This window comes from Melospiza melodia, chromosome 2, assembly GCF_035770615.1.
Source record: "Melospiza melodia melodia isolate bMelMel2 chromosome 2, bMelMel2.pri, whole genome shotgun sequence".
Taxonomy (NCBI): domain Eukaryota; kingdom Metazoa; phylum Chordata; class Aves; order Passeriformes; family Passerellidae; genus Melospiza; species Melospiza melodia.
Genome location: NC_086195.1, coordinates 28,816,723 through 28,844,469, shown reverse-complemented (window position 1 = coordinate 28,844,469; position 27,747 = coordinate 28,816,723). Strand labels below are relative to the sequence as shown.

The following is a 27,747-nucleotide window of genomic DNA, read 5'->3' as shown; positions in this document are numbered from 1 at the left end:
TCTGGCTCTCACTCCCCCTTCCCTCCTAATCACTTCTTGCAACCTGAAACTCACAGATCCACATTCTCTTCCCCCTGGCAATTTTCAGATACCTTTCATGGATTGAAGTAGTGAAGGCTACAAAATAAGAAAATAGCTCAGTAAGCAATCCACATCCACATATACATTTGTCATCTGCCCTTCCTCTGCACTCTACTTGTAGGAAATTAGTGGTAGCCACCAGAAACCTGTAAGAAAAACAAAGGATCACCATTTCAAAAGTTTTGCTGCAAGGCTGAGACGTTTCCCCCCTTTCCTGCCCCTCTCTGGACTGGATCATTGTATCAACAGCTTTGCTCACAGGGAACAAGGCAAACTTGTAGTTGTGCGCCTTCCTGCTCAACTGCTTGGGAAGGGAAAAAGAAATGCTGTGAAGAAAGCAATCTAAACTTTCTCAGGATATGGAAAAGCCAAAGTGTTGCTGGAAGCTAACTCTCCGGAGATTATGAATGAGAAAGAAAACACAAACTCAAAATTAGGATTTAGTGAAAAATTTTAAGTACTACCCCCACAGGACAAAATATTTTTTCTTCCAAGTAAGGGCAGAAAAGTGTCACTCTTAGTACTTTTCTACATTACACTGCTTCATCATATGGAGAACAAATAACATGAGAAAAAAATCTAAGTTTCCACACCAAAAGATTTTTTTTCTAGCCTGAACTCACCAGATTTATGCAACTGAGTTATGTCACATCTCTTCTTTTTAGTATTGCATTTTCTATTTTCATATATTTTTCTCCCAGAAGACTCAGTGGTCTGAGGTTTTCTCTAACGCCTACTAGGAAAGATGAAAATCTCTGATACATAGCAAAATCAGATATTTTCCTTCTGGAAGACAAGATATCGTGGACAACCTGGACTCAATGCACCTAGAGAGCACTGTTAGAAGCAAGGACCTGCCTAGAGGGACACAGCAAGCTGGGAAAAGGATACACACAGGCCCTTTATTTCTGTCACCTCAGTTTTCTCTTTCTAGAATGTGAAGCCTCCTAGCTTAAATACTAACTAAACCCTACTTTTTTTTGAATTTACAAGTCATTCTGTTTATCAGTGGAAGCTCTTGTCTTGGGAATAGGGTTACCTGAAGTCAAAGCTGGAGCCATCTCAGGATTTTATCACAGAAGTTGGCAAGCGGCATAGTAAAGTACTAGTTGCATGTACATATGTATGCATGTGTGTTCATCTTAAAACAGAGGGCTACATGTACCACAAGAAGGAATCTGGAGTATTCTTTAAGTTTTTTTGCAAGAAAAAACCCCAAACATCTATATTTCCACATATTTCTATTTGATTCTATTAGCTAGAACTAATGACATATCTAGAACTAAAGTCATATAAACAGAAATTATCCTGTACACATGAGAATTTGTGTGGGTCTGGTTTGGGGTGTTTTAGCACAGAAGCCATTAGCAAAACAACCTGGAAACAGGTGAGTTCACACAGGCAGCAAAAATCAGAAATCCTATATCAGGCATAGATTTTTCAAAGGGGCTCTCCTCCTGTACTTCAAATTGCACCTGATTTCTGACTTGCACTCCCATCAAAATGTTCCCCATGACTGAAAGAAGTGGCCTCCTTCAATTCCTCTTCACAAAAGTAAACTCTCCCCATAATCCTCTATAATTCCCGTAATCATGTCTGCTACCTGCTGTAGTTCCTCTCCTGCTCTATAGCCCAGTGCTGATGGCACCCCATACCACACAGGGCAGGCTCAGAGTCTCTCCTCTAACCCGGGGGCTTGGCTTCACCATCATGTGTCTGTCAGTGCTCTGAAGACAAGGACACGGAGTCATGTGGAGATTGCTCTTGGCTCTTCCTTTAAGACAATTCCTCTTCAAGTCAGGTAAGAAGCAATTTTATTTCCACATAGTTACTGATTTGAGAATGCCATTGGCAAAAGAGATTAATATTTTTATGAATTTGTATCTTTATTTTATATTTTAATGAACCTCATTAATATTTATGACTCTTTCACATATTTATAAATTCATTTTTTATTCCATATTTTGATGAATCTCCTTTCCCAGGGGCTTTGTCAAACCTCTACCTAAAGTCTCTAAAGTGGCATTCTAAAACCTCTACCTGGTGTCTCAGAAAAGCTTACTCTGTTTGTTGCACATCCTAATCATTGCTCTCTGTTTTCCCTTGACTGTAGTCTCTTATCTTGAACCAGAGCAGCAATTTAGAGTCTGAATATGTAGATAGGCATTATTTAGGGCTGTTCACAAGCTATCCCTCATCATAAAACAGCGACGAGGTTTGACAGGAAATAGGTTTTCTGGCGTGCTGTGGTCAGGCCAATGGGTGATCAGATTTTAATCTACGCCCCAGTTTGGCCACGGGGGCATAGGATCCGCCTCTGAGAACACAGAGGTTAAACGCAGAGCTCTCCCCTAGAAGGCTCACTTGGGATTTCTGGCGGGAAAAGGATTTGGATCTCTTCCCCCGTTCCAGCTGCCGGCTGGGGGGGAGGGGGGGAAGCCATGCGGCTGTGAGGTAGGCCGGGCCTGGGACAGAGATGGGACACGCCTGGCCCAAGGGTGGAAGAAGTACTGAGAGGTATTTCCCCCCACCAGACGGAGAGAGAGAGAGCCGTGCCGGGGACGGTTATCTTGAAATTTGATACCATGTGCTGTGGCACAGCCAAGCCTGCGGCGAAGGTGGAGGTGGTACAGCGAATCCCCGCTTGTAGGAGCTTTTAACCCCTTTGTGGACAATGAAAACTTTGCAGAGTATTGACCTTTCCTGGAGGGGAGATGGAGGATGAAGAGGGAACTGAGCATGTGTTGAAGTGTTGAATGGGAGAGATTTGAAAAGAATGGAGAAGAACCTTGGGTGGAAGAGATGATGGAGTGGCTCTTTTGCTGGACTCTTTTTGTATAGCCATGGACAGAACCATGTTTCCTTGTGATACACAGACTGCATTTCAGGGGGGAGGTAATGCCTCAGAACCAGGAGGGTTCAGTGTTGGTACCCCTCGGTCCCAGGGCGTGAAAAAATTTGGGGGGGACAGGTGTCCCAAAGGAGAGACTGTGCCCTTTTTGGAATGGGACAAGGCATCCTTAAAAGATGACCCTGGAAGCAGCTCTGGTCCGTGTTCAGTGGTGAGAGCACTGGACATGAAGGAAGTGGTTACCATGGCATAGGAAGGACTCCTTCTCCTCTTGATGAACTGAAGATTGATTGTCTGAAGGGTAGTGCCAGACCAAGAGTTGGTGATTTGGGGAATGTATTGTATTGGAAACTTGGTGGGAAGGACGAGTTTTCATTTTCCTTGTGTGGTTTTTTTTTCCGTCTTGTAGTTTAGTTAATAAAGTCGTCTTTGTTTCTAAGGGGGAGCCTGCTTTGCTTATTCCTGGTCACATCTTACAGCAGACACCAGGGAGGGTGTATTTTCATGGGGGCACTGGCATTGTGCCAGTGTCAAACCATGACAGTTCACAGCAATTTATAAAGTTAAAATCAAATTTAAGGAACAGTTTAACTTAAAGACTTATTAAACCTTGAAATACTTCTCTTGTAAGATATTTGCTTAGTCCACAGAAGGAACTTTCCACCATTTCAGTGGGAAAGGCAATTGTTTATACTTGCCCTATTTTTAGAGGCAAAAGTTCTGGCAGTGAAGATGGTGAAGTAATACTTTCTTTTCTTGAGTCAACATTATTTACACTGTAATTATAAATATTGAATAAACTCTTAATTTCAAAACCAGAATGCACCATATACATGAATGCCAGCAGACAAAAATGCTTTCGAAGCAGCTAAATAATACCAAATCTGAACTAAAACAGACAGTGTTTTGGGACAGAGTTATAAAAATAGACCCACTTCTCCAAATGCTCAGTGGAATTTACTCTGAGAAACAGCTCCAAGCCAGTTACCTTCTCAAAAGGATGTAAACGCTTTTAATTCTAAAACTCTCCCAAATATTTTGTCAGAAAAGGCTAACAAATGTCTACCAATATAACCAGTTAGAAATACAAAATTCTAACTATAGGAAAGCTGTGCCTGCCCAAACCCATTCCATAATGGCATGGATTATGCACACACCATCCAAACAGCCACTCTACACAATGCAAGCAAACAAAGCAAGGATATTAAACTGAGCCTTCTTGTGTAACCCCAAGAATGAAGTTAAACAATGGAGCAGAGGATTTACAGCTAATGTTAAATAATTTGTCATAATATCCACATAATACAAATTAGGCCAATAGAAAGTAAATTTATGCCTATTTTTTAGAACTTAGCCCCTCAAATTTTTAGACTTTAAAAAGGTCATAACAAACAGAAGAAGCAATTGTGCAGTTTCCAGGAATGTCTTCCCTCTTATATTAAAGCATCAACCCTTCAACCAATACAGAAAAGTTTGAGCAGGGAAGATCTTGAAGCAGAAACTCATTTTAAACACAAGGGGAAACATCCTGAAAATTGTTTTCAGGAAACCAGAAATCTCTTCCCGTTGATTCAGTCAGCTGCTTACATAAACCATTTGTGATTTCCAAATCTGATCTTTCTCAATGGCTCTGCCTTCCCTAGTTTTAGCATAATAAATTTTCAGGGTGCCCATACAGTTTACTAGGGTTCATTTTTACCCCTAGGTTCTTTCTCTTGGCTAGATTAACATGGAAAGCTATGTAGAAGGGAGAGGGAAAATATCTGGGTTGCCAGCAGAGACACAGTTTCAAATTCCCACTTGGAATTAGATTATTCCCATAGATGGAAGTGCTACTTAAATGACAAAAAATAAAGGCATAATAAGTCCTTTATATGGACTGTTAGGCATAACATTCATCCCACAGCAGAGAATTTAATCTTTCCAAAATTTAATAGCAGATCAAAGTTTCTCACAGAAATTTAGTCTGCACAGCACAAATACAAATGTGTTGGAAAACTCAGAGTCCAGATTTCACGTGATCCTGAACAGTCCCAAAAAGCACTTCACAGGAATCCAACTAGGAGACTGGCAAAAACCTCAACCTTGATAGTTCGACAAGACCATGCTGAGTAACCTCTATAGCCTGATGCTGTATGTCCGTCACAGGGCTTTACATCACCTCTGCTTCCTTACTGATTTGTAGGAGACAGGACTGTCAGGACCCAGGACATCCCTCTGGCTGTCCTCAGCAGCCAAGACCCCTGCCAGGGGTCTCAGAGACCCTGACACAGAGCCCAAAAATGCCTGTAGTTTTGATTATGACCCGTGGAGCAAGTTACCAACCTTAGATGAAGATCTGCAAGCCATGACAAATTAAGTAGAATGATAGTGAATTTATCACAAGGTGAAAAAGTAGGTTTTGGAGTTTAGAATAAGAATTCAGAAGAGCAAGATGGAAAGATCTGGGTGTATCCAGCCTTTCTTCTTCTTCTTAGCCTCCATCTTCTGCTGTGACGTTGGCACTTTTAGATTAGTTTAGAGTAGAAGCTGACTGTCTAACATAAGTGATAAGTATTGGAAAGTTATTGTAAACACTGTATACATAGTTTTTAGTATAAAGACATAACATTGCCCCGGAGGCAGGCAAAATGCCTCTGTCTGTCTTGCTGAGTGGACCTCAGCAGCACAAGAGAAAGAATTTTATAGATAAGATACAATAAACAACCTTGAGACTGAGAAATGAAGAGCCCTGACTCTTTCTTCAAGTGCTGGGCTGAAAAAAGAGACTTTCCAACTTTTCTCAGAGTCACTCTGACCAGCTAGAAGCCCCGACTAGGACCACACTGGAAGGATTCCCCCTCAATGCTTCTCATTCTTGGTAGATCACCAAATAGCTCCTATGTAAACCTTATGAACTTGTGTCTTTTCTCTTCCTTGACACTGGGATTTCTGCTCTTCCAGGGAAAACTCAACTTTCGCCTAAGAAGCAGCCAACCTACTCAAGGAACTAAATTTATCCAATTCCAATTTTTCAGTTGCTCAAGTGGCCAGACAGCCACTGTATAAACACTGCAGTTCCGACAGGCAGCCAAACCAAAGCATGGCTGGGGAGTACAGGCAGAGCAACAAATCCTCCTTCCAGTGAAGCAAATGGGAAAAGGATTTCAGCTCATGATTACTACTAGAAGTTGCAATAAGATTTATCTCTTCTGGTGCTGAAATCAGTCTAGAAGTATAATAAAATCTCGATCTTGGCCTTATTATCGAGCAATGCAAGGATGGTCCGGGAGCCCAGTCCCTCTGGGAGACAGAGTGCCCGAATGCCCAGTTAGCTCGTGGCCGTAGCCGCAGGTTACCCTTTAGCAAGCTTGGTGATTGTCAGCTCTTTAGTGATTATCAGCTCTCTTAGGATATCAGCTCTTTGCTTGCTTGCTAGGGTGCCCTTGACTGAGGCTGAAGCAGACGTGAGAGAGGTGTTTCACAGCGATGGTTTTATTGGGGGAGTCTGTGAAGGGTCTCAGCAACAGCTCTTCTTCTGTCGAAAGGGCTAAAACAGCCCCTTTTTATAGGGTATAGGGGGATCCAAACTTGTCCAATAGTAAGGGTTAGGGAGAATGACCTATGAGGTTACTAAGATAAGGCTAAGGGGCAGGGGGTCAGAGACAGGAGCTTATTTTGCTGTCTCATCCTGACTCAGCAGTTCCTACTGTTAAGTCTCAGTCCTCCATGGAGCTTTCCCAAGCTCTATGGAGTCTGCTACATAGAAGGTAGAACTCTCAGCTGCAAATTAGGAAGAGATGGGAGTGCTGAGGGCAGTGGGAGAGGGAACTGCTTACAACAGAAGAACCCTGGCCAACAGCACTCTTACCCTATTGATAATAAATAACATTATGACAAACTGAAAATTCTAAAATTAAAATATCAATCTCAAGAAGCACTATATACCTAAGTGTAAAAATATTCCTGAATAATTCATCTGACATCTTACTATCAATTCAGGTCACACAGAACACATTTACCTTCGTTTGACTCAACTCCAATCCTGTTCTTCCACAGAGACAACAGCACAAATAGCTACTTGACTTCAGGCACATCACTTGGAGACAGAGCAGGACACATCAGCTCTCTCTCATCTCTCCAGTGCAAATACTCTATGCTGGGACACCCAGAGCTGTCAGGGAAACAAGCCAGCTTTCTCTCACCCCAAGTCTTCTAATCTCTCATTCCAAACATTATGCCTTCCATGCTGTCCAAGAAAGTATTCTCTTCTGTTTTGATCAAAGCCTAATGAGTTCTCCTAGTTGCTGCTATCATCATCACAGATTTCTCACTCCTAGGTTAATTAGTCCAGAAAGGAAATAAGACTGACTAAGTGAATTTCAAAGTTATCACAGAATCACAAAATATTCTGAGTTGTTGGAAGGCAGCCCACAAGGATGATCAAATCCAACTCTGAAATGAATGGCCCATATTGGTATCTAGCCCTCCACCTTGGCTTCACTAGCACCATGCGCTAACTGAGCCATTTATGTCAGGTTGTGACAAGATAAAGGACACCAGAAAATGCCAATATTTATCATCCCTAGACAGGATCAGTCAGCTGAAATAACTGGTTGCTTAACAGAAATCAAATTTAACACATGCAACAGTCGTGAGAGTATGCCTTCCTTTTACTCCATGCTGAGACATCAACCATGTTACTCAGGCCCCCAGTTGCACATTTTCTTTTTCTGTACATTTTGATGGACCAATCACGCAGCCCAGCAAGGGCGGCAGACACATGTCAGTGGGTTCCACATGAACTCCAGGCAGTGTGTGCCCAGGATCTGGGCTCTCTGGAGCTCCTGCAGACAGACAGGAGCAGGGACATTCTCCCTAGGTCTGTTTACTGGTGTGTATGTTGTTTTTCCTTGAGGGGCTGCCTCCTGGTTTGGAAACAAAGACAAGCTTTCAAAGAAGCCATTTTCACATTGTGATTACTGTCAACCAGGAAGATGAAAACACCTTCCAATGATGGAGTGACTGTTGTGAACACTCAAGTACCAGAGAGGGAAAGATGGAGAGGGTGTCCAAATGAGCAAGAAAATACCACGCTTCAGGCCAAGTCCTTTGCAAAGAACAAGAATGATCAGGAAGGAACTTGTCCAGGACCAAGAGAAACAACAAATCAGGGAAGCCTGAACAGCGAAGTGCAAAATCAGGAGGAAGGAAGCTGAAATCAAGATCACTTTAGGAGTGAATAAAATATAAATCATTATCTCAGTGTGTGTTTCCTTATCAAATTACAATAACAAACTCTTACAAAAAACAGGCAATCTGTCTGATCCATATTTCATAAGCAAGGACCAACCTGCTTAACCTCTGTTTTAAGTGAGAAGTGGGAAACTTTCTTTTGTCAACCACTACACTCAGATACATTGTTTTCCAGAAGTGATATATGAGACTGCAATTAATAAGGAAATATGTCTCCTCCTTTTCCTCTAAGGAAACCCAGATTAGGCTGGGCTGGCAATCCTGTTCTTTATTTCCCAGTTCTGCCTGTCCAGGTGGCCACATTTCCTTCTCTCACAGGCAGAGTGTCTCAAAGCACCAAATTCACTTTATTACCTTCTCCCAGGATGCTCACTGAATATGGTCATCAAAAAACCTAAGCGCTTTCAACTTGAAGCTGCAGGACTTTCAGACCTTTCTGGGTGAAAAAATACTGGTCATCAACATGCAAGTTCTTGTTCAGTGTGAATTCTGCCACCAACTTAATCCATCTTAGGAAAAAAAAATCCAGACAAACCGCCACCATACATCCTCTTAGTTTCTAGCTTAGCTTCCTTCCCTCACGTCTTGTTATGTAACAGACTTTGAGAGCAGCTGCCACCATGCTTTCAAAGCAAACAGCATTTTAGTTGGCAGAATAGCAGCTGGGAGACACAGAAGTGAAGAAGGCAGGAACATGGCATGATATGATATGGTAAAGTCACCCAGGAGCATCCCAAGTCTACTTCTCAGACTTGGAAACTGGAAACAATGTGCAGAGGCAAAATTCATGGGCTGGTGAAGGATAAGGAGAAAGGAAAAAACACAATATGCATTCACTACTTCAGAGGCAGCTGAAGCAGCTGCCTAACCTTGGGCTGGGTGGTCAGTGTGGCAAGGCAACAGGAAAACACTCAAAACATCCAAGGCAAAAAGGAAGTCATTCTCACAGTGTGATCAGAAGTGATTTTTTTTTTTTCAAATTCTGTCTTTTATAGGAACCAAGCTCTGTGTATTGGTGGTTTGAAGACCCTCTCTACATCCCTGTGGTTATGTTACCTCTCACAGACACTTTACCTTCCTGTCCCTTATGTCAGCACAATTCAGAGTAATGACATCCTTGAGCATGTCAGGGATAAAATAACACAAAGAGAAGAGACATCTGTAGGAATTAAACAATGCACTGTGACTTGAAAAGCAAGGCAAATGTTTTGACAGGTTCTAAGGACCAGGCTGTCAGCCAAAAAAGCAACCTTTTATAGATTTTACAGTGACCTTGAGGTTTCCCTGAGGAAACATGCTGTTCTGCACATGTTTACATTTTGTGAAGTTAAGGGTGGCCAATCTACTCTTTCTAAGGCCACTTAACTGTGCTACCATACCTCAGCCTCAGCATGAACCACCTCAGCCCACAGTTTGGTTTCTGCCCTGCTCTGTCAGCACAACCCACCCTGCAACTGGTGGCTTAAGGAGCACTTGAGCCAGCTGTGCCGGGAGCTCCTTGGCCAGGCAAACAGCCCTTCTGCTCTTATGCATAACAAACATTGCTTTTCTTCCTGGGGAAACCACAGCTTGCCCTGCACTGTGCTCAGGGCAGCAGCACTGCTGGATCGCTGCCTTCTGATCTGAGTGTGTCAGACTCTTAGAATTATAGAAGAGTTTGGGTTGGAAGGGAGCTTTGAAGGCCATCCAGTCCAACCTCCCCCTGCAATGAGCAGGAACATCTTCCTCTAGACCGGGTTGCTCAGACCCCATCCAGCCTGACCTTGAATATTTCCAGGCATAAGGCATCCACCATCTCTCTTGGCAACCTGCTCCGCTGATTTACCACTCTCATTGTAAAATATTTCTTCCTTATACATAATCTAAATTGACTCTCTTTTAGTTTAAAATTGTAATGCCTTATTCTATACCAACAAATTCCCAGGAGAAGGAACTACAAAATCCCATTGCTCAGGGTGAGTGAGATATTGCAGACATAAGATTAGCACCTTTGGCCAGCACCCAGGAGGAAGTTCTTCAGAAAACATCGCTAGCAACCATTTGTATCCTTGAGAAAATAAAAATTTTATGTTGCAATCTCTGGAAAACCTCTGGAAATCACTGTCTATTGTATTTTACCAACAAACATAGCTCCAACAAGCACATCTGGGATACAATCCCAGGACATTCAGCACCTCAAGGGATACAGTACCATTGACACATCCTTCTAACTATATTCAAGTTTCTCATTACCACATCTTTTAAGAAGAAAAGTACAAGTTGATGTCACGGCAAACAAAAATTATTGTGGCTTCACAATTGATCTTTAAAGGCCACACGTATTAAAGAATACACTGGATCACTACTGCTTTTCCCAAATTAATTAGTCATACACTTAGAACTCATGAATAATACTTCTCTCATTGATTTATAAAATCTCACAAACACTGTGCTACAAATGAAAGAAATTATGTGGCCTTATGCTCAATTTGCTTTATTTGGCTTCTTTTCATCCAAGGAAATACAGAAAACAAGACAGACAATATATCAGTACAGCATGTAACTTTAGATAAAAAATAATTAAGGAACACACATGACACAGACAATAATTGTAAAAATATAGAATACACTGTTTTAATTGACTGAAGTTATTTTCAAATCTGAACTAAACTGCAGCTGCTGTGGTCAAAAATACTTCTGCAAATTTATCTCAAAAGTTTTGTTCAAAATATTCTTTTAGAAAGAAAGATTGCCCCAAAACACCCTAAAACCCCCATTAACTCCCATTTTCTGTTCAGAAAGGAAGCAAACTATAAATCAAAACTACTAAAAAGCCTAGTTTGCAAGGATACATTTTTAGTATCCTAAAAAAGTAGGGGAAAAAAAAGGACCAGTTGGTGTTTTGGTTGGATCTGATTTTTTTTTATTTTAATTAGAAAAAGTGAAAGGTACAAATAAATAATTCATATTGCACAGACAACAGTAGAGCAAAGATCACCCCTCACATCCTCAGCAACACAAGCAGACAGACACACTAAAGTTTTTTCCAGACTCTGCACAGGCCACAGCTTTAGAACCAGCAAAATACTTGTTCTGAACACTAAGTTTTAAATCTCTATTGCTGATTTTTCAGCTTGACAGTTGGTACCCTTAGGAAACATATAAGATAAAAAGGCACAATCCAAAATGCTACACACTCTGGTATGAAGGAGTATTTCAGATGCACAAACAAATGCTCATCAAAGCCAAAAGAAAAAGAGAATACTGTCAGTGATCTTGATACAATGATAAACATTCAGACAGAAGGAAGAACAGAACGAGAAACACCTTAAACTCTAGCACTCATCAGTTGAACAAAAAATCACCAGAGGATCCCTTGCAGTCCTCTCATCTGTCTGTCCTGTCAGTAAACATGGGCCACTAAGAAGGTACATCCAGAGGTAGGCTTGCATTTAGCAATCTGCCCTGTGGAGAAGGTGCAGAGCCCTGCAAAGGTGCTCAGATGCTGTCATGGTTTAACCCCAGCAGCAACTGAGCACCACTCAGCTGCTTGCACAGTCCCCCAGGAAGGAAGGGGACAGTCAGAACGGTAGCCTCATGAAGTGGCTGCCAGAACCTGGGCTAGCTCTTAGAGCTCTGGTGCCACGCCAGGAGTGGGGACCTGCCTCGGTATGGGAATTTACCAGAGGCAGAACCTTTAGAGTCACTTGCTCTAAGGTGCCAGACACAAGCCATGACAGGGACTAGGCACAGGAGAAAGGAGGAGGCTCTCTGTCTTGAGGTTCCACAAGGAATGGTTTATTCCAGGTGAAGGGAGCGGGACAGAAAGCCTCAGGCTCCATTGTACAAGCAGTTTGGGCCAGATACAAGTCAGGGTACAAACAGCTAACCAATAGGGAACCCTATGGGGAGGAGGGAGGGGATTACATCAAGTGTCTGGGTCCAATAGTGGTAGGAGGGTGAGGGTGGGTCATATGGGCCAACGGGGCTTCCAGGAGTAGGGGAACTCCAAAGGGATGTTGCAGACAGGGATTGGCCCGAGGTTTAAGTAGCAGAGAACGTTTGGGAATCAAGGGTTGGGTTGCCTTGACAGACAGGGAAAGAGCTGGAACAAGAGGCAGGGAATGGCATGAGGGACAGCTTTGAGGGAGGGTAAAACCCCGGGGGAAACCAACTTGGAGAGAACATGGGGGTACAACAGAACAAACCACTTAACAAGGAATCAATAAAATAAATTTGAACCACAACAGCCTCATACTAATGTCTATCAAGAAAATTAACTCTGTCCCAACCAAAACAAGCACAGAGGCAGAGGACACCTGGAGCCTTCAACCCCTCACAAAGATGAGGAGCTGCAGGGCAATGCCCAGGAGTGCACGGCACTCCTGAGCAGCCTGCTCAGAGGGGGTCAAGCACCTGGAACTTTAAGCATGGAAATGGCCAGACCAGCAGGCTTGGGCTGGCAGTGATAAGCAACTTGGAACAGCGGGAGAGAAGCTGCAATCCAGCCTGGGACAGGAGCAGAATTAGGTCCCAGCTCCTAAGAATAGTACAGTGTCTTTGTCTGCTCCCAAAAGCCTGACAAATCAGTAATCTCTGTCTCTGTAAGACTGCCAGCTGATATTGCAGCCACAGTGGTGACACAGGACAGCGTGACACTACTCAGCGTGTGACATCCCACCCAATGAGGTCCAGTCATGGAATAATGGCTCTTAGCCAGCTAAGCAATTTATCTGTGTTTAAAAAGACACAATAAAAATGGATGAAGACAGGGAAGACTACTCTGAACAGTGCGTAAGATGAGCACAAAAACTATTGACAAAATCCATGCCTTTTGACAGCGCAGCAAGGAGTACAATAGAGACAATGTTTCCACTACTGGGCTTTGTAACCGTCTTCTCCTCACTTACATATTTAACCCCACCACACACATCTCCAAAAAACTCATAAAACACAGAAGAAAACACTCTAGGATTAGGAAAAAAAGTAAAATAAAGTAAATTATTTATATATTGTACAAATTATTTACAATTCTTCTTTCCAAATTGTGGCTGCTACTGCCTTGATTTAGTCACCTGCTTGGAAACCTATTGTTCTTCCCCTATAATTTTGCCAAATGCTGTGTAGTTTGAGTCCTGTGATTTTGAGTCCAGCAGATATTCTAAACAGAGAAAAAGGAGCTGGAATAACGGGATAAGAGAAGAAAAACCATATGACAGGAAGAGGGTGATGAACTCAAGAGTTGCTGAAAGTGAAATTGCAGACACATGTTGGCAAAAATTAAATCCTCTCTACTCTCTAATGCAAGAGCAATTGGGCACTGGAAGAGAATCCCTAGACAGTCTGCAGAGCTTCTATCCCCGGACATTTTCAGAACTCAGCTGGAAGAAGACAAATACATTTTGCCCAGCAGCAGTATCAAGAGTGGCATGGGCAAAGGTTTTGCCTGACAAAATCTCCTCCTCTGCAGAGTAGTCAACCAAGTAGTCCCTCCAGTCCTACATATTAAGATTAAGGGCCTAGACCAAATAGCAAACACTGTGTTAGTTGTTTCAGTGATCAACTCAGCTTCCAGATAGGGCAGTATATATGATGTCTTCTTTTTTTGCTGCTTTTTCCAGCCAGTCAAGTCACTATGTGTAATGTTGACTTCAGGCTGCTAGCTTCTAATGATCTAGTAGATGGATGGAAATCCTCAAGGATCCTAGGAAACACAAAAACAACACCAGGAAAGGATGAATTGTGGCCATTGTGTTGCTGTCTCAGGTTTTGCTTAGCAGTGTGGTTGCTGTTGGGACAGGAGGAGGAGAAATGCACAGTGGGGAGGGAAAGTGGGGAGCAACAGTTACAAACCCACCATTTGGTGAACAACTTCCCTGCTTTTTTAATTCTGGAAATCACACACTGTGCAGAATTCAGAATGTGACACAATGAATATACAAAACCCTGAAAGGATTTGTAAACTGTGAAAAGTAAACCAACTTTCCTCACTAGTAATAATACACCAGTTATTAATTAACTCACATATATTGAGTATATAAATAGTTTGATATTTCAGAATATCTTTTATCTGTTTGAGATTCAGTCTACAACACTATCTTTACATGGCTTTGAAGACAGTAATAAAATATATGGTATCTTTACTTTTCATGTAGAAGAGTATGAAAGACGTTCCATATCTAATAACCCTGCATTCAGACAAAGTATTTTGTAAAGGACTTTGGAATCGAGTTTATAAATAATTCTTACCAAGGAAGTGAATGAAAAATTGAAACAGTGAGGCAACTATTCACATATTACAGGAATGCCATTTGTTCTCCCTTTCAGTTGCCAGCCATTTTATTTTCTTGTTATATACAAAGCCCTATTGTTGGAATGAAAAGTAGAAGGAAGGACCAGAAAATTACTTCATAATGCAATATGAGCACAAATATGATGTACAGGATAGCAATTGTACTAGACACATGAGAGCCTTCCTATTTGCAAAGAAAGGGCTTTGTGTTCTAGTGGCATGCCCTCCTTTAGATGCACAGGACAAACTCCAAGATGTTTCTTACACCACTACCTTCATCCTGTTGGTAGCAAAACAGGATTTATTTAATCCTTCCAGACAAAAACCCCAGCCATGAACCAGGAGAGCAGAACTCACCCATGTGACCTCACCTCCCTTCCTCCTCCTGCCACCCCCCTTTCCTGGCTCTTCTAAAAGGAAAGCAGGATAAGGAGCATGCTTTTTCCAGCAAAATGTGACAGGGAAAACAAACAAAACACCTGCCATCCCTGTCCTTCACAAAGAAAACAGACAGCAGTAAAGCATGGAAAGCTTGCAAAGTATGCCCATCCTCCCTCTATATATGATACAGACCAGAGGGTACTGCCAGGCACATTTCTGTGAACAAAAAATTAGGTGGAATCACTAGGTAACAAGAGTTGTCTTAAAACAGTGTGTGATATAGCCCAGAAAACAACTTTACTTGAGTTGCAAAATATTTATGTCTGAAGGAAAACTGATGGGCAGCCTGACAGCAGAATTACCCTTTCACTGACATTTTTGTCATGAGGGTTGTTTGGTTTTTTAATTCCTCCGCTCAGTAGTTCTGTTTAGGTCTGCTTATCTATACTGTTTTTACTCTGTGGCATTTTTGGGTTTTGGGATTTTTGTTTGGTTGGTTGGCTTGGGTTTGGTTTGGTTTTTATTTTTTTTGGTTTAGCATTAAGAAGGGTAAAGGAATGCAGCTGTTGTATATTCATAGCATAGTTTTTGCTATTTTTCAGGAATTCAAAATAGGACAAATATAATCTCCTACTTCCATAACAGCCACACTTAAGAGGAAACCAAGGCTACTTTAAAATGAGCCAGAAACCCATTCCTCTGTGAGCAGAGGAAGCATGTTATATCCATCTGCCTCAGGAAAGAGGGAGTTATAACTCAAGTTTATCATCTGAAAATCTGGTATTTAGTGGGCTTCTCTGGAATTACTATTCTGAAAATTCTTCTAAAACCAAGCTGCTACTATATTGTTCTCAACTACTGAATCTCTCACTAATAAGAAAACCAGATGTCAAAGCAAACACAGGAGAAACCTCTGAAGTTGTAAGATAAAATAAGAATTATTGTAATTTTTAAGCTAGAGCTTCAAACAGCCTTCCCCAAACTGAATAGAGACTAGAGAATACTGCTATAATGACTCTTCCAGAATTAGTATGTTTACTATAAACAAAGAAATGAAAAACGTAACCAAGTACTTGTTCTTATAAATTTTCTCAAAAACTGGGAATTCCTGCATAGTATTTATTTCCCAGCCTTCCAGGACATATTTGACCACCAATATTTGGGTTTCTCATATCCACATATTATAGCTGATCAGCCAAACTGCTATTTTACACTTACCAGACCTGATTATACGGTATTTGTAGCAACTGTCAAATTCAAAAGGGAATCTTGAATCTTATCGAATTCAATCAGGGAATCTTAAATTCCTATTCAGAGTATTGAGTGATCTCCAGCTTGTAACAAAGAGGTATTTTGAACCTGTTTTGGAGTACTTGTCTAACATATTAAGCACATGGAGATTTAGCATTTCTTTGGAATACAGATAACTGGTTTGTTCAGACACAAACAGAATCGTAGAATCACTAAGGTTGGAAAAGACCTCCAAGATCATCAAGTCCAACCTTTGACCAAACACCACCATGTCAAGTAAACCATAGCACTAAGAGGTAAAGGCAATGCTGCTTACATCTGAGTTCCATAAAATCTCCACTTGAAGGAGAGCCTGAATGTTTCGATTTCCAAACACGAAAACCACATTTCTATGCTGCTGCTTTCTGCAGAATGGAATTTTAATCTGGCCTACTCTCTTCTATGACTCTTCAAGTTTTCTTCTATGACTGCTCAAGTTTTCTTCTTCCAGGTTAACCTATTCTGTTCAGCTTTCTTACCTATTCAGTATCGTATCTACTAAATTTCAAGTCCCAATTTTTTTCCCCCTTGTTATAGTTTTTTTAAACACAAGTATATTATTTGAATATTTCTGAAGCTTTCCACATGGCAAAATCTGCGTAAGCTACCCAAGAGAGATCAACATACCAATTCCTAAAACCCAAACCAAATTAAAAAAAAAACCAACAAAAACAACATTCTGGCCTTGAAATGCATTGGTGACATAGTCCTTCCTCACAGGCTACCACAAGCCTCCAGAAAAAACGTATGTGTGGAATTTTATCTCCCTGCAGACTGATACATCCTGAGAATTAACTATAAAGCTTTTTAACTGTCCAGGCTGAAATATGAGTATCCTGCAAGCCATGAAATAAGCAAGTGATGCTATGGAAAGCATTCAAGTGAAGACACATAAATGACAGGTAAGTCACAGGAATTTATTCAGGCGAATAGCCTTTATTTTGCTTCTACCCAGGCATGTAGCTTCTTAACTGGATTGTTTTATCTCAGTGTTAAGCTCTATTAGCTGAGTAAGGAATGAAAGGATTTAACTTTTTATCAGATGAGCAGTATCAAGAGACTTCAGGCATGGGAGAATTTATGCCTGGTGATTTTTTTGCAGCCTGCTCATTGCACTTACATCAAACGATGGGCACAGCTGGGTTTGCCTGCCTACTTGGTAGAGGATGCGATACAAGTTTTCCAAAGCTCCTATGTCAGCACTTGCTACAAAGACCGCTCAGTTTGATTCCAGATAAGTCACTTATCCACAAATGTTGTGAAGACACTTCACTGGGGACATTTTCAGGGTGAATCAAAATGTATGTATGCTCTGTAACAGATACACAAGGCAAATGCCTGAGGGATGGGACATTGACTTTCAGCCCCAGATACCTGGTTCCCAAGTATCTACCATGAAGAGGAAGGGAACAACAAAAACAAAAGCAAAGCAAAACCTAACCACATTCTCAGATGCAAAAGTACTTTGAAGAAACTTTGTCAGAGAAGGCTCCCCAGCCACCCAGATAAAAAGCTACTGTTTTACTTTAAAAAATTAGTATCTTGACAAGCCTGGAAAGGCTGTGCTTTTTATCTACTGCAGAACGAAAAGAAGTACTGAAGCCCCAGACAGACCCTGGTATTCCTGAGCCAGTGCTATTAGCTCTCTATTGTTAGCTCTCTCTTGTGGTGTTACAAACAGCACTTCCAAAAGTACATGTGTAGGTGCTGCTCCTCATTCCACCCAGTCTGAGGACAACAGAGGGTAAAACCAGAAAAGGGGTTTCTGCAAGTTATTATTTAGGTGAACTAACTACAACCAATGCTTAAAAAAGCATAAACATATTTTACAGATGATCAAGGAAAAACAAGTCACCACAAAACCAGACTAGGATCTAAAGCTAAGAAGTTTAGAGGATTTCCTCATCATAGTACTTGTGGAGTGGTAACACACTGTAGGTACAGTGTTAAAAATTACTGTAACTCCACAGATATTCTTAGTATTCTAAGGATGCCCAGGAAAGTCAAAGTGGAATCCTGTACAAGATAAACTGTTAGCAGCCCTTAGCCACCAGCAGAAAAGAGCCTCCTGGGAGAGGGAAAAAAAAAATCAGATGGTGACAGTGATCAAACTGCACTGCCACTGAAGTTTTACAGCAAACTAATTAATAATGCCTTCAAGGAAACAGGTGTAAATTAGGAAGACCTTCTACATATTTCACTTAGATGGTCACATAGGAAGGAATATGTTCAGTTGGTAAAAATTACTCTGGATAAAGTAACATTGCCTTTATTCAAAACTGATCCAGGTCAATGCAATACATTTTTGAAACTAAAGGCCAAAGAGCGACTGAAAAGATATAGACTATGGCTAATAAAAACTGGACTACATTAAAAGAACATTACTGACTTACAACCTCACTGCAGAAATCACATCCTGGCATCACAGTTAAACAAAACCCATGAAAAATGGGAAGGAATACAAATAACTGATGTCATTCAAATCCTGCTTTTCTTGATAAACTTTAATCCAACAAACACCCACTACTAAACAGTGCTCATCTAATTTATGTTCCCTGCTCCAGTGAACAGGTATTTACATTAAGTCTTGACCTTGTGACAGTTGGCATGCATGTGGCACCAGGAATCTTGATGTCTTCCCAGACAGCAGGGCATGAGATGCCCTTTCTTTGGAGACACAGAGGGTCTTAAAGCTTTGAGCCCTTAGCTAAGGAAAAAGAGGCACAATGCTTTCAGTTGAAACTAATGCTTTTCTGTGTCTTATGCTTTCCTTACAAGGCAGGGAAGTGGGATCTATTCAGTTTCCCAAGTAAGGGATACTGTAGGCTCTGCTGCTGTGCGCATCACAGTGGCGTCTCCGCAGCAGTAAATAATGTATTACATGAGCCACGTCAGGGAAGAAGGATGCACAAAATGGCTTGGGCTCCAAGCCCAATACCTAGGGTGGTGTAAGATGTAAGAAACCTGCTGCCTGCTGGGGATGACCCTGTTACAAATTATTGCTGAACCCACTTGATGGCATTGCCCAGGGAACTACTAATACCCATGGGCCAGAATCATGCTAGGACATGTTAAGATCCTCAGCCTACTCCAAACATGAACAACCTGGTCCTATCAAGTAGCATTTCACTGAGTGGCACTGGTCCAGCTTCATGCCCCAGTCCCAGATGCAGCGTGCCAGTGTGTTTCTCATCTGCCACGCAAGAAGCCAAGCGGCTTCAAAACACTGCAAAGCAGCACTCTTTTCCTGGTCAGTCTCAGATCTGCTCCACGGAGTGATCCCAAAGCTCTACCAGATCACCTCCATCTCAAGGTCTCTCCTTCACAGTATTCTTCGTACAAGCTCATTTGTGTTTGGAATGGTTGTTCTAGAGTAAAGATACGTTTTTATTGTAAGCATTTCACATTTTTCTTCTGATCCTTTAAAAAGCAGGGTTTAGGAACAAACTCCTTGCACTTTAAATTCCAGGTTGGTCTGAAAATTCAGCCAGAAATTTTACCTTCTGAGTTGTTTATCGGATCAATGAAAGCCTCATATACATTTTACAATTAAGACATTCTATCTGGGATGCAGTAAGTGTTCATTTCTCTTTCCTCTCAGTGGAGACTTTTGCATCTCTGGTAACAGCAGATTCATTAGGTCACACCCTCTTAATAGTAGATGTTGTAGGTCCAAATGCACAATAGATAGGTGTGATACTCCTTGAAGCATTTCTTTAAATTGTACTATTGCCCTGAAGCAGGTATTTAGGCAGGAACTGAGTAAATATGTACTGGTGTTTCTCAATATATTAGTGGAATTTAAAGCCAGACATGGAATGTGGATTTAGTTAAACAACAGTGAAACCACCAATGACCATCAAATTTCTGTGATTTCTGAAGCTTATGGTGTCCCCCTCATCACCCCCTGCCCTCCAGTCTTTTTCTGTTCATTATGTTACTACTAATTAAAACTAGAGAATTGAATTTATCCATGACCAGGTTATTACACACTCAGAGACATTACACTGACTTTACACTGCAACTTCTCCTTGACTCATCATTAGAAAGCACACTCAAGCCAAATTTGAGCACACTTCTTAATCATATTACCGTTTATCTTAAAAAATAAAAAGATGGTGCCATGACCAGAAGAAAATTATTCCCCTGAAGGGACATCACTCTGCATGAGTGGGTTCCTCACCAATGTTTACTTCATCTGCCAAAAATTATCTGAGCATACTACACTTTGTAAGCTTCCAGGAAAATTTGAAATGAGCGAATTATTTCTGCTGAGACTGCTACTTCCAAAGAAAGTGCAGCATGCTCTGCTTGGATCCTTCCCTCACAATTCTCAGTCTTGGATTGTCCCTTGGCAGTGGGAAAACAGCTGTTAAATTTACATGCAACTGAGGCAACCTTGAAAACTGTAAACATATTACTATTATTATTTATTATTAATAAGTTTACTATTATTATTTATTATTACTAATTTGTCCAGTATGACACTCTCAAACCCCCAAATGGTATCCCAACAAAGTCTTGTTCTTCTCTGCAGATGATCAGACCTTATTATGGGCTCCAGGAAAACCACAAGTTTCCACACATTGGTGACTCACCACTTCAACTCCTCCTGCATAGGATCTTCCTCCAGAACAGAATCAGAACTATCATGACTACTAAAAGCACCACAATAATCACCAGCCAAAGCAATGATGATCCCTCTTCTGTGAAAACAAAACAACAACACATCCACAGCAAATTAATCTCATTGTGAAAAAAAGCAAAACAAACCACGAGGATGTCTGATTAATGACAGTGGTTCCTCTGATATTGTTAAAGGTACTGCTAGGATAAATGAAAGCAGCAATTGCTCAAAAGAGAAAATAAACCCATGTGTCTTCAAAAACAAAGCTACTTTTCCACAGAAAATCTGAAGAAAAGATGTGCTCATGGCAAAGAATACTGCCATTCCTATACCTGATACAGCGGTTGGCATACACACATAAGTAGAACTTCATACAAGTCTTAACTCTCTCAGAAGAGTTTTTTTTTTTTTGTTTCACTTTTTACTTTTAAACACTTTTTAAACCTTTAAACACCGATGAAAAGGCAACAATAATTTTAAGAAAATAAGACCGGCTATGTTTTGCTGCCTGCAAATAGCTCTACCCAACAGCTGAGTGTAAATGTTCCTCCCTGGTTAGACATTACCACTTCATTTGACTGCTATTAATCAAAAGGCTCATCTCAATGTTCACTGATATTAGCTGGAAAATGGTATGACTTGAAATTTATTTGACTTGAGCCAAAACGATTATGTATTTTAACAAATTTATGTTGAGCTATTTCTTTGAACTTCTTGTCCTCTAAAATATAAGATTGTTAAAACAAAAAGCTCTTAGCTGATTTTTTATCCACTTAACAAGACATAACAACAGTCTTAGTTTTCTGCTTTCTGAGATATGCATTTGCTTTTTAGAAGACCAAAACAAAAGAATACTGGGGACAGGACAAAAAGATTAGTATGTTTTTTTCAGAATTGTAATGTAATTCAGAATTAAGAACTAAATTGCTTTTGAATGTTTAAGAGAGCAGATATTAAAAATCAGATCCTGCTCTTTACTACTATTCCTATAACAATCACTTCTTGAGCATGTAATTTCAGAATCAACCCACAGCTACAAGCTGCTTTTCCTGTCTTGCTAATCTACAAGTGGTCTTCAATTTAAGGCTCTATATACAGAGATGTGAATTTTAAATCACTCAAGTCAATGCTCCTGTATTAAGTAAAAATGTTTCTTCAGCTTTTAATGTTTCTATTTCTTATCTGCAGAAACAGGGTCAAAGTCTTTCCAGCAGAACAGAATGTTGGAAAAAGAAATAAATTAACACTATAAGATATTCAGATGTTACATTAATATATCTAAGATTTTTGTATAAACCAAACATAAGTATCTTCAACTGACCCCCTCCCTGTATGCCTGAAAATACTGCTCCTCTCTGACCATTACTGCAGTGGACATGCGCCTTGGCAAAAAATCAGAGAAACCAAAACATCATGTACAGATTATATACAACAAAACATGCAGTAAGTTGAACTGAACATTTGATTCAGAGACAGTTTGTTATGAATTTCAAAATTTCTGACTTGATCAACAACCCATAGAGTTTCTACTCATCATTCTACTCGTGGATATTAGCTGACATATATTTATATTTATTTTTAAGCTGTTAAAAAATTATGAAGGCCTACGTGGAAACCTAAGTTCAATGTGGAAACCTAAGTTCAACTTGTTGTACAATGCATGGTGCCTCTACACCCTGTATCTCCCCAGTTGATTAGTGTGGTTTTTTCCCTTCTTGGATAGGACTCCAATATGTTACTACCTCAAAGACAACAGTGGATGCAAATAGGATTTCCTGACATATAAACATCTCATTCCCTCTACTTCCCAGAAGATTCCTATCCAAATATGCTACTGCAAAACATGGAAGCCAAGAGAATGCTAACAAGTTGCCTGTACTTATCACCTACCTCCTTTTATTTTCACAGGTATTTCAAATGTTTCATTTGTGTTGCTTACTTTGCAGATCAAATCCTGTGCACTGATGCTCTGAATAGTGTAGATTTCCAGTGTACTGGTGATGGACACAATCCCATTTTTGTGCTTGACTGTCTTCTGTGTAGGAGTAGAGTTGAACAGGTTGTTCCAGGTGATGGTGGGCTCTGGGAGGCCATTAGCATTACAGATGACTATCAGATGATCTTCAGAAATGTTGTGATGGACAGATGCATTGAGACCTTCCAACACACAAATGAGACAAGTCACCACCACAGTGAGCACCTGGTCGTAAGCAGTAGTAGCAGCCTAACCATTACAAATTAGAGCAAAGCTTACTGCATTCACACTGAGCCCAATGGCAAGGAATGCAAGAAGAGAAGAGTTCCTCGGGTAAGATCCCTTCCATGACTCAATACTCCTTCCTCCACACTGAAGTAGTACACCCCAAAGATTTCACTCAGTCTGAAATCCGAGTATTAAAATAATCTGTTAAGTAATATAATTTATGGTCCTATCTGCTAATTCCCTATCAATGGTAGGGTTTGGAAGAGCAGCTGACAGCACTGGAGTTGTACTGTGCACCAAAAGGAAACTCCAATGGGCAATGTTGGTTTGCCCAAGTTCCAGATGGGACTGATCAAGGACTTGGAAAGATTCCACTCCTTGTTTTTCAGCTGCTACTCAAGGAGTAACAAACAAGAGCCAAAATGACCACAATAATCTTGAATATGACCCACAGAATTTTTTCTCACGGCAGTAGTGCTCTGTTTCTACATCACGTTCCACCAGGGGATGCTCCCATCACTGCAATTCATGAATCTGCTCAAGGAAATACTGTGGGTGAGAAAACACTTCACTAGAGACATATCCCTGCAGAGAACCTCACCAAAAACACTCAGGCAGGTATTTCCTGAGAGAGGACCAGAAGGGAAAACATTGAAGAGACACTTGTAACATCCTGAATCATCCATTCTAGTGTCCCAAAAAGTTATGCTTGTCTTGTTGAGTTCCAAACTTGTGAAATTCATCCTGTCTTTATAGGGCTTCTGAATCCTTAATCCGTTCGTTTCACTGTACGTAGCTATATTATCATGTAATTCTTCTGAGTCCTTTTGCCATGTCACTTGCAGAACATCCATGGGTTTTGTCAGGGCACAACTCAGAGTCACACTGTCACCCATCCTCACTGTTGTGTATCCAGCCTGTGGAACCACTGCAATGACAGTGAACAGTTAATGAAATGGGCAGATATCACACATTCAGAAGCCTAATGTTGATTCTAAGGCCTGGATTACCCACAGACACAACTCCTTCAGTTACATATTGTTTCTGTGGCTTTCCCCTACAAAAAAGTCCATCTCCTGCATACTCCTAGGAATCAATGAAGTTATGTTGATTTGCATTGGCTGAGACTTTAGCTTTCTTCTAAGCTACTTAAAAAACAAAAAGACGTACCTGTTTCAGTACCCGTATCTGCAGACTTCCCTATTAAGTTTTACTAAATCAGCTCACGACTTCCTATTCTCAGCAAATACTCAATTTTTGTTTCCTAAGAGCTAGAGGAAGATTGAATGCCTAAGAGAAATATGCAACAAGCCATTATCAGAGAAGTAAACAGCATAATGCCTTTAAAAGACTTTCTGAACTGTAGTTTCAGAGTTCACAGTGCATTTGAGATGGAGGGAAGGAAGTCCTTTTCGGATGCCCCACTCTTGGAAGCTGTCAACTCAGGTTAACGATGGTGTCCAGTGTCACTGTCAATATGGGATGTTTCTTGTCCTTCTCATTTCTAAATGCTGCTCCAGGAGGATTTGTGTCACAACTACCAGCTCCATGTCTCTATCTCATCTATGTAAGAACGTAAGTCAAGCAGCACCAGCAATCTGTATTTCACCTAGTTTTGTCTCTTACTCTGCTGAAGCCTCAGAAACCTGAAACCAGTTCCCCAAACAATTTCAAGCAGATTTCAGGAAATTCAACTTACCATTTGCCTTTCCAAGCCCAGAATATGCCAAACACAAAACCAGAGCTTGTAAAGTCATTTTGGAAGAGAAAATCTGCTTCACCTAAAGAAAAACAGAGATGACAGATCATCCTCTGGTGATATTGTACATTCAGGGTGCAAGAATTAACAGTAGATTTTTCATGTGAAAAAGAATCTAGTTCGAGGGTCAGACAGCAAGACTTGATAAGTTTTATTGCCCTGTTTCCTTCAACTGAATTGTAGACCTGCCTGGAACTGAAGTTGGTGTTATAGTCAAGAGGAAACACAATTTTGCAAAACATACTTCTGTAACACACTCTACCCACTCCTGAGTTTTTTTTTGTCAATGCCTGCAAAACTAGCTGAAGCATCCTGGGACCATCTTCTGTCAAGAATTTAAACCTTTTAAAGATTTTCACAACATTCAAAAAATAAAAGAGACAGTCAGCTGACAAGCATTTTCTATATTATACAGGTTAAAAAAGAAGGGCTGGTAAATAAATCAATAAATAAGACAAAGAAAAAAGTATTTAAAAACAAATTGCCAAGAACTTGTGTACATACTGCGTACACTCACAACCAGTAGCCTGCATTTAAATTTTAAACACACTACGCTAAAACAACTCCTCATATAACTCTCCAGTTACCAAGAACAAATAGAGACCAAGATGTTACATGTAGAATCAGCAAACAAGAACATATCAGCAACGAGCCCAATGAAAAAAGTTTGTGTAATCAGATATTTGAGCACGGCTATAAGAAATTCAAATATTCCCCTAAGCATGGAGAAATCAAGGGCCAGCATAGCAAGCAGAAACTTGCGAGTCACAGAGCTTCTTTATAAAGCACGGGAAGATGTACCACGCCTGCAGGTAAGCAGAGTTTTCAATAACAATCCTTTGCTTCACTGCTTTAGTACCCATTAAAGCCCTTAATGCACCATTGCACACACCTGGGGTAGCAACAAGAATTCACACAGTGAGGAACGAGGCTATACCGTGTAGCTATACCACGCACAGAAAGAAGTCCCTTTAGGTCACAACTCCAGTCACGGGTGCTGTAGAGAGTGAGAAAACACAAACCAAAACGAACAGAAAAAGAAGAAAAAGAGAAAAGAAAAAAAAAAAAAAAAAAAAAAAAAAAAAACCAACCAAAAAAAAACCGTTAAAGATTGGGGCAAGCATAGCGCAAATCCTTTACTGCGTCTTCCAAAACCGCACCTCGGAGGGCTCCTGAGCCACGGTCTGCGCCGCTCCCTGGACAAACCGCCCCCCACTACTGTCTGGGAGTTTCCCTTAACTTCAAAGTAACTTGCCCGCTGTTAGCATCACAGAGGTTTTCGAAGGCAGCTGCCGACTGAGCCCAGCAGCTGGAGGCCCCTCCCGAGTAGGAAGGGAGGAGGATGGAGGAAGGAGACGCGGCACGCGGGCAGTGCGTCCGGCCTTTCGTCCCCACGGCAGGGTCCCCCTCCCGCCGGCGCTGTCAGGCTGACGCGCACCCGGCACTCACTGCTCATCTCCGCCCGAAACCCTCCTCGGACGTAGGAATGCGTCCGGGGAAGGAAGCGACAGGCATGGCTGCTCACAGCCAAGTACGTGGAAACACGGAGAAAGATAACATAAATCCCGTGGAGGCGGAAGCTCCCAGACCGCATCGCGGTCCTTGTTCCAGAGCTGAGCTGGTGTCCCATCCAGCGCTAACCTTTCCCTCAAGGTTATTCATAACAGCCCAGTAACAAATTATTTTAGGCTATATCGCATATGTAACTGGGAGTGGTCTTTTGCTTTCGCTGCTACCTTCCTGTTGGGTGGGGAGGAAAAGGCGCAGCAGGAGGGATAGTGGACAATCTCTGTGCTATTTTTGTGTTGTTAGATTAGGATCTTCCGCTGATAAAACTACAACAGGGATAACTTATTAGGCCTTGTTGCAGGCTTGGCAGAAACAACACATTTCTCAATCTGATTAATTAGAAACAGCATTCTCAGTGATCAATACAGGACATTCAGTGCCTGCTCTTTCTTCAGATGCTTTCATACACATGCACACGTTCATACACTGTTCACACCACTTGCAATATTTATCTTGCCAGACTATTTTAAGCCATCATTGCTCACAGGAAAAATCAAACACCACAATTTCAGCCTCTTACCTAAGTTAATGGACAAAGATGCCTACATAAACCTAGAAACTCATTCTTATTTAAGACACGTGAATATTATGAGCAATGCTACTAAACTGTCTTAAGGAAGAAGGTGATGTTTGCAGCTTTCCTGGGTCACCCTGGGCTCACCATGTATTAACATCACCTGTCCTGCTGCTCTCAGTACCTTGGTGCACGAAGGAGTGCCTTTTGACCCGTAGAAATAGAAAGCTTCTGCTGTCCCCAACAGATTTGGCCCAACTTTTGGCTGGGGTCTGGAGATCAGGGCAGTGTTTCTTCCAGATGCGTAGAGCTGTACTTGGAGACACCTTCCCCACAACTGTGCTGGATTTAGTGCAACCTTTTCCCTCTGCCAACTAACTGACCAAAGCCCCTTGGCTTTTCAACAAAATTTCAACTTTACCACTACCTTTATTTCTACCTTTCTTTCTACCTCCAAGGATAAATCACTATGTCTTAAATCACTTAAATTTCACTCCGCCAGCCTTGCCCTTTTTGGTCCCTCTAAAACAGGCCAGCAACTAAACCAGTTGTTTGAGACTGATGTATCTACACACTTCACACTCTTTTTGTTTTAATGAGAAAAATGCATTAGCAAGTTTCCTGTGCTCACGTGCCTTCACTCTAGCTGAGGGGATTTTAGAGGGAAGTCCAGTTAACTGCGCATTGCACAGCTTAAAATAAATTTGTCCAGAAGTGCCCTGTTCCATCAAAGCAACAAAAGGAGGGAAATCCCAGTGATATCTTCCTGCTCTTATTTAATGAAAATAAAGGGGACTTTGGGGGAATTTGAATGATATATTATAGTAACTCACATCTATTGAGGTGGAAAATGTCTGTGTTTAGGCAAATGTTATTACTCATTCAGTGGGCTGGAGAAATGTAGAGAAGAAAGAAAAAAATGATGAAAGGGTCCAGAAAACAAGGGGGCTGCTCCTTTGGAAGAGA

At 41.1% G+C, this 27,747-nt stretch overlaps 1 protein-coding gene across 7 annotated transcripts in view; it reads right to left on the bottom strand.

Moving 5' to 3' along the window:
- Window positions 1-26,222, bottom strand: part of LOC134414108 (OX-2 membrane glycoprotein-like) — a 38,695-nt gene extending 12,473 nt beyond the window's left edge. The window contains exons 1-7 of one of the 7 annotated variants that reach the window (XM_063148236.1): window positions 26,148-26,222; window positions 25,591-25,695; window positions 24,639-24,720; window positions 23,541-23,867; window positions 22,627-22,893; window positions 20,708-20,815; window positions 10,673-13,850 (exon numbers count right to left, since the gene is read on the bottom strand). In XM_063148236.1, coding sequence (XP_063004306.1) covers window positions 20,712-20,815; window positions 22,627-22,893; window positions 23,541-23,867; window positions 24,639-24,696 — 756 coding nt within the window. In that variant the 5' untranslated portion in view covers window positions 24,697-24,720; window positions 25,591-25,695; window positions 26,148-26,222 and the 3' untranslated portion in view covers window positions 10,673-13,850; window positions 20,708-20,711. Of the gene's footprint in view, window positions 1-10,671; window positions 13,851-15,906; window positions 17,422-18,291; window positions 20,816-22,626; window positions 22,894-23,540; window positions 23,868-24,638; window positions 24,721-25,590; window positions 25,696-25,858; window positions 26,101-26,147 lie in introns of those variants that run through there. The other 6 variants (XM_063148233.1, XM_063148235.1, XR_010026660.1 and 3 more) reach the window with 6 other exon arrangements.
- Between the last annotated feature and the right edge of the window lie 1,525 nt (window positions 26,223-27,747).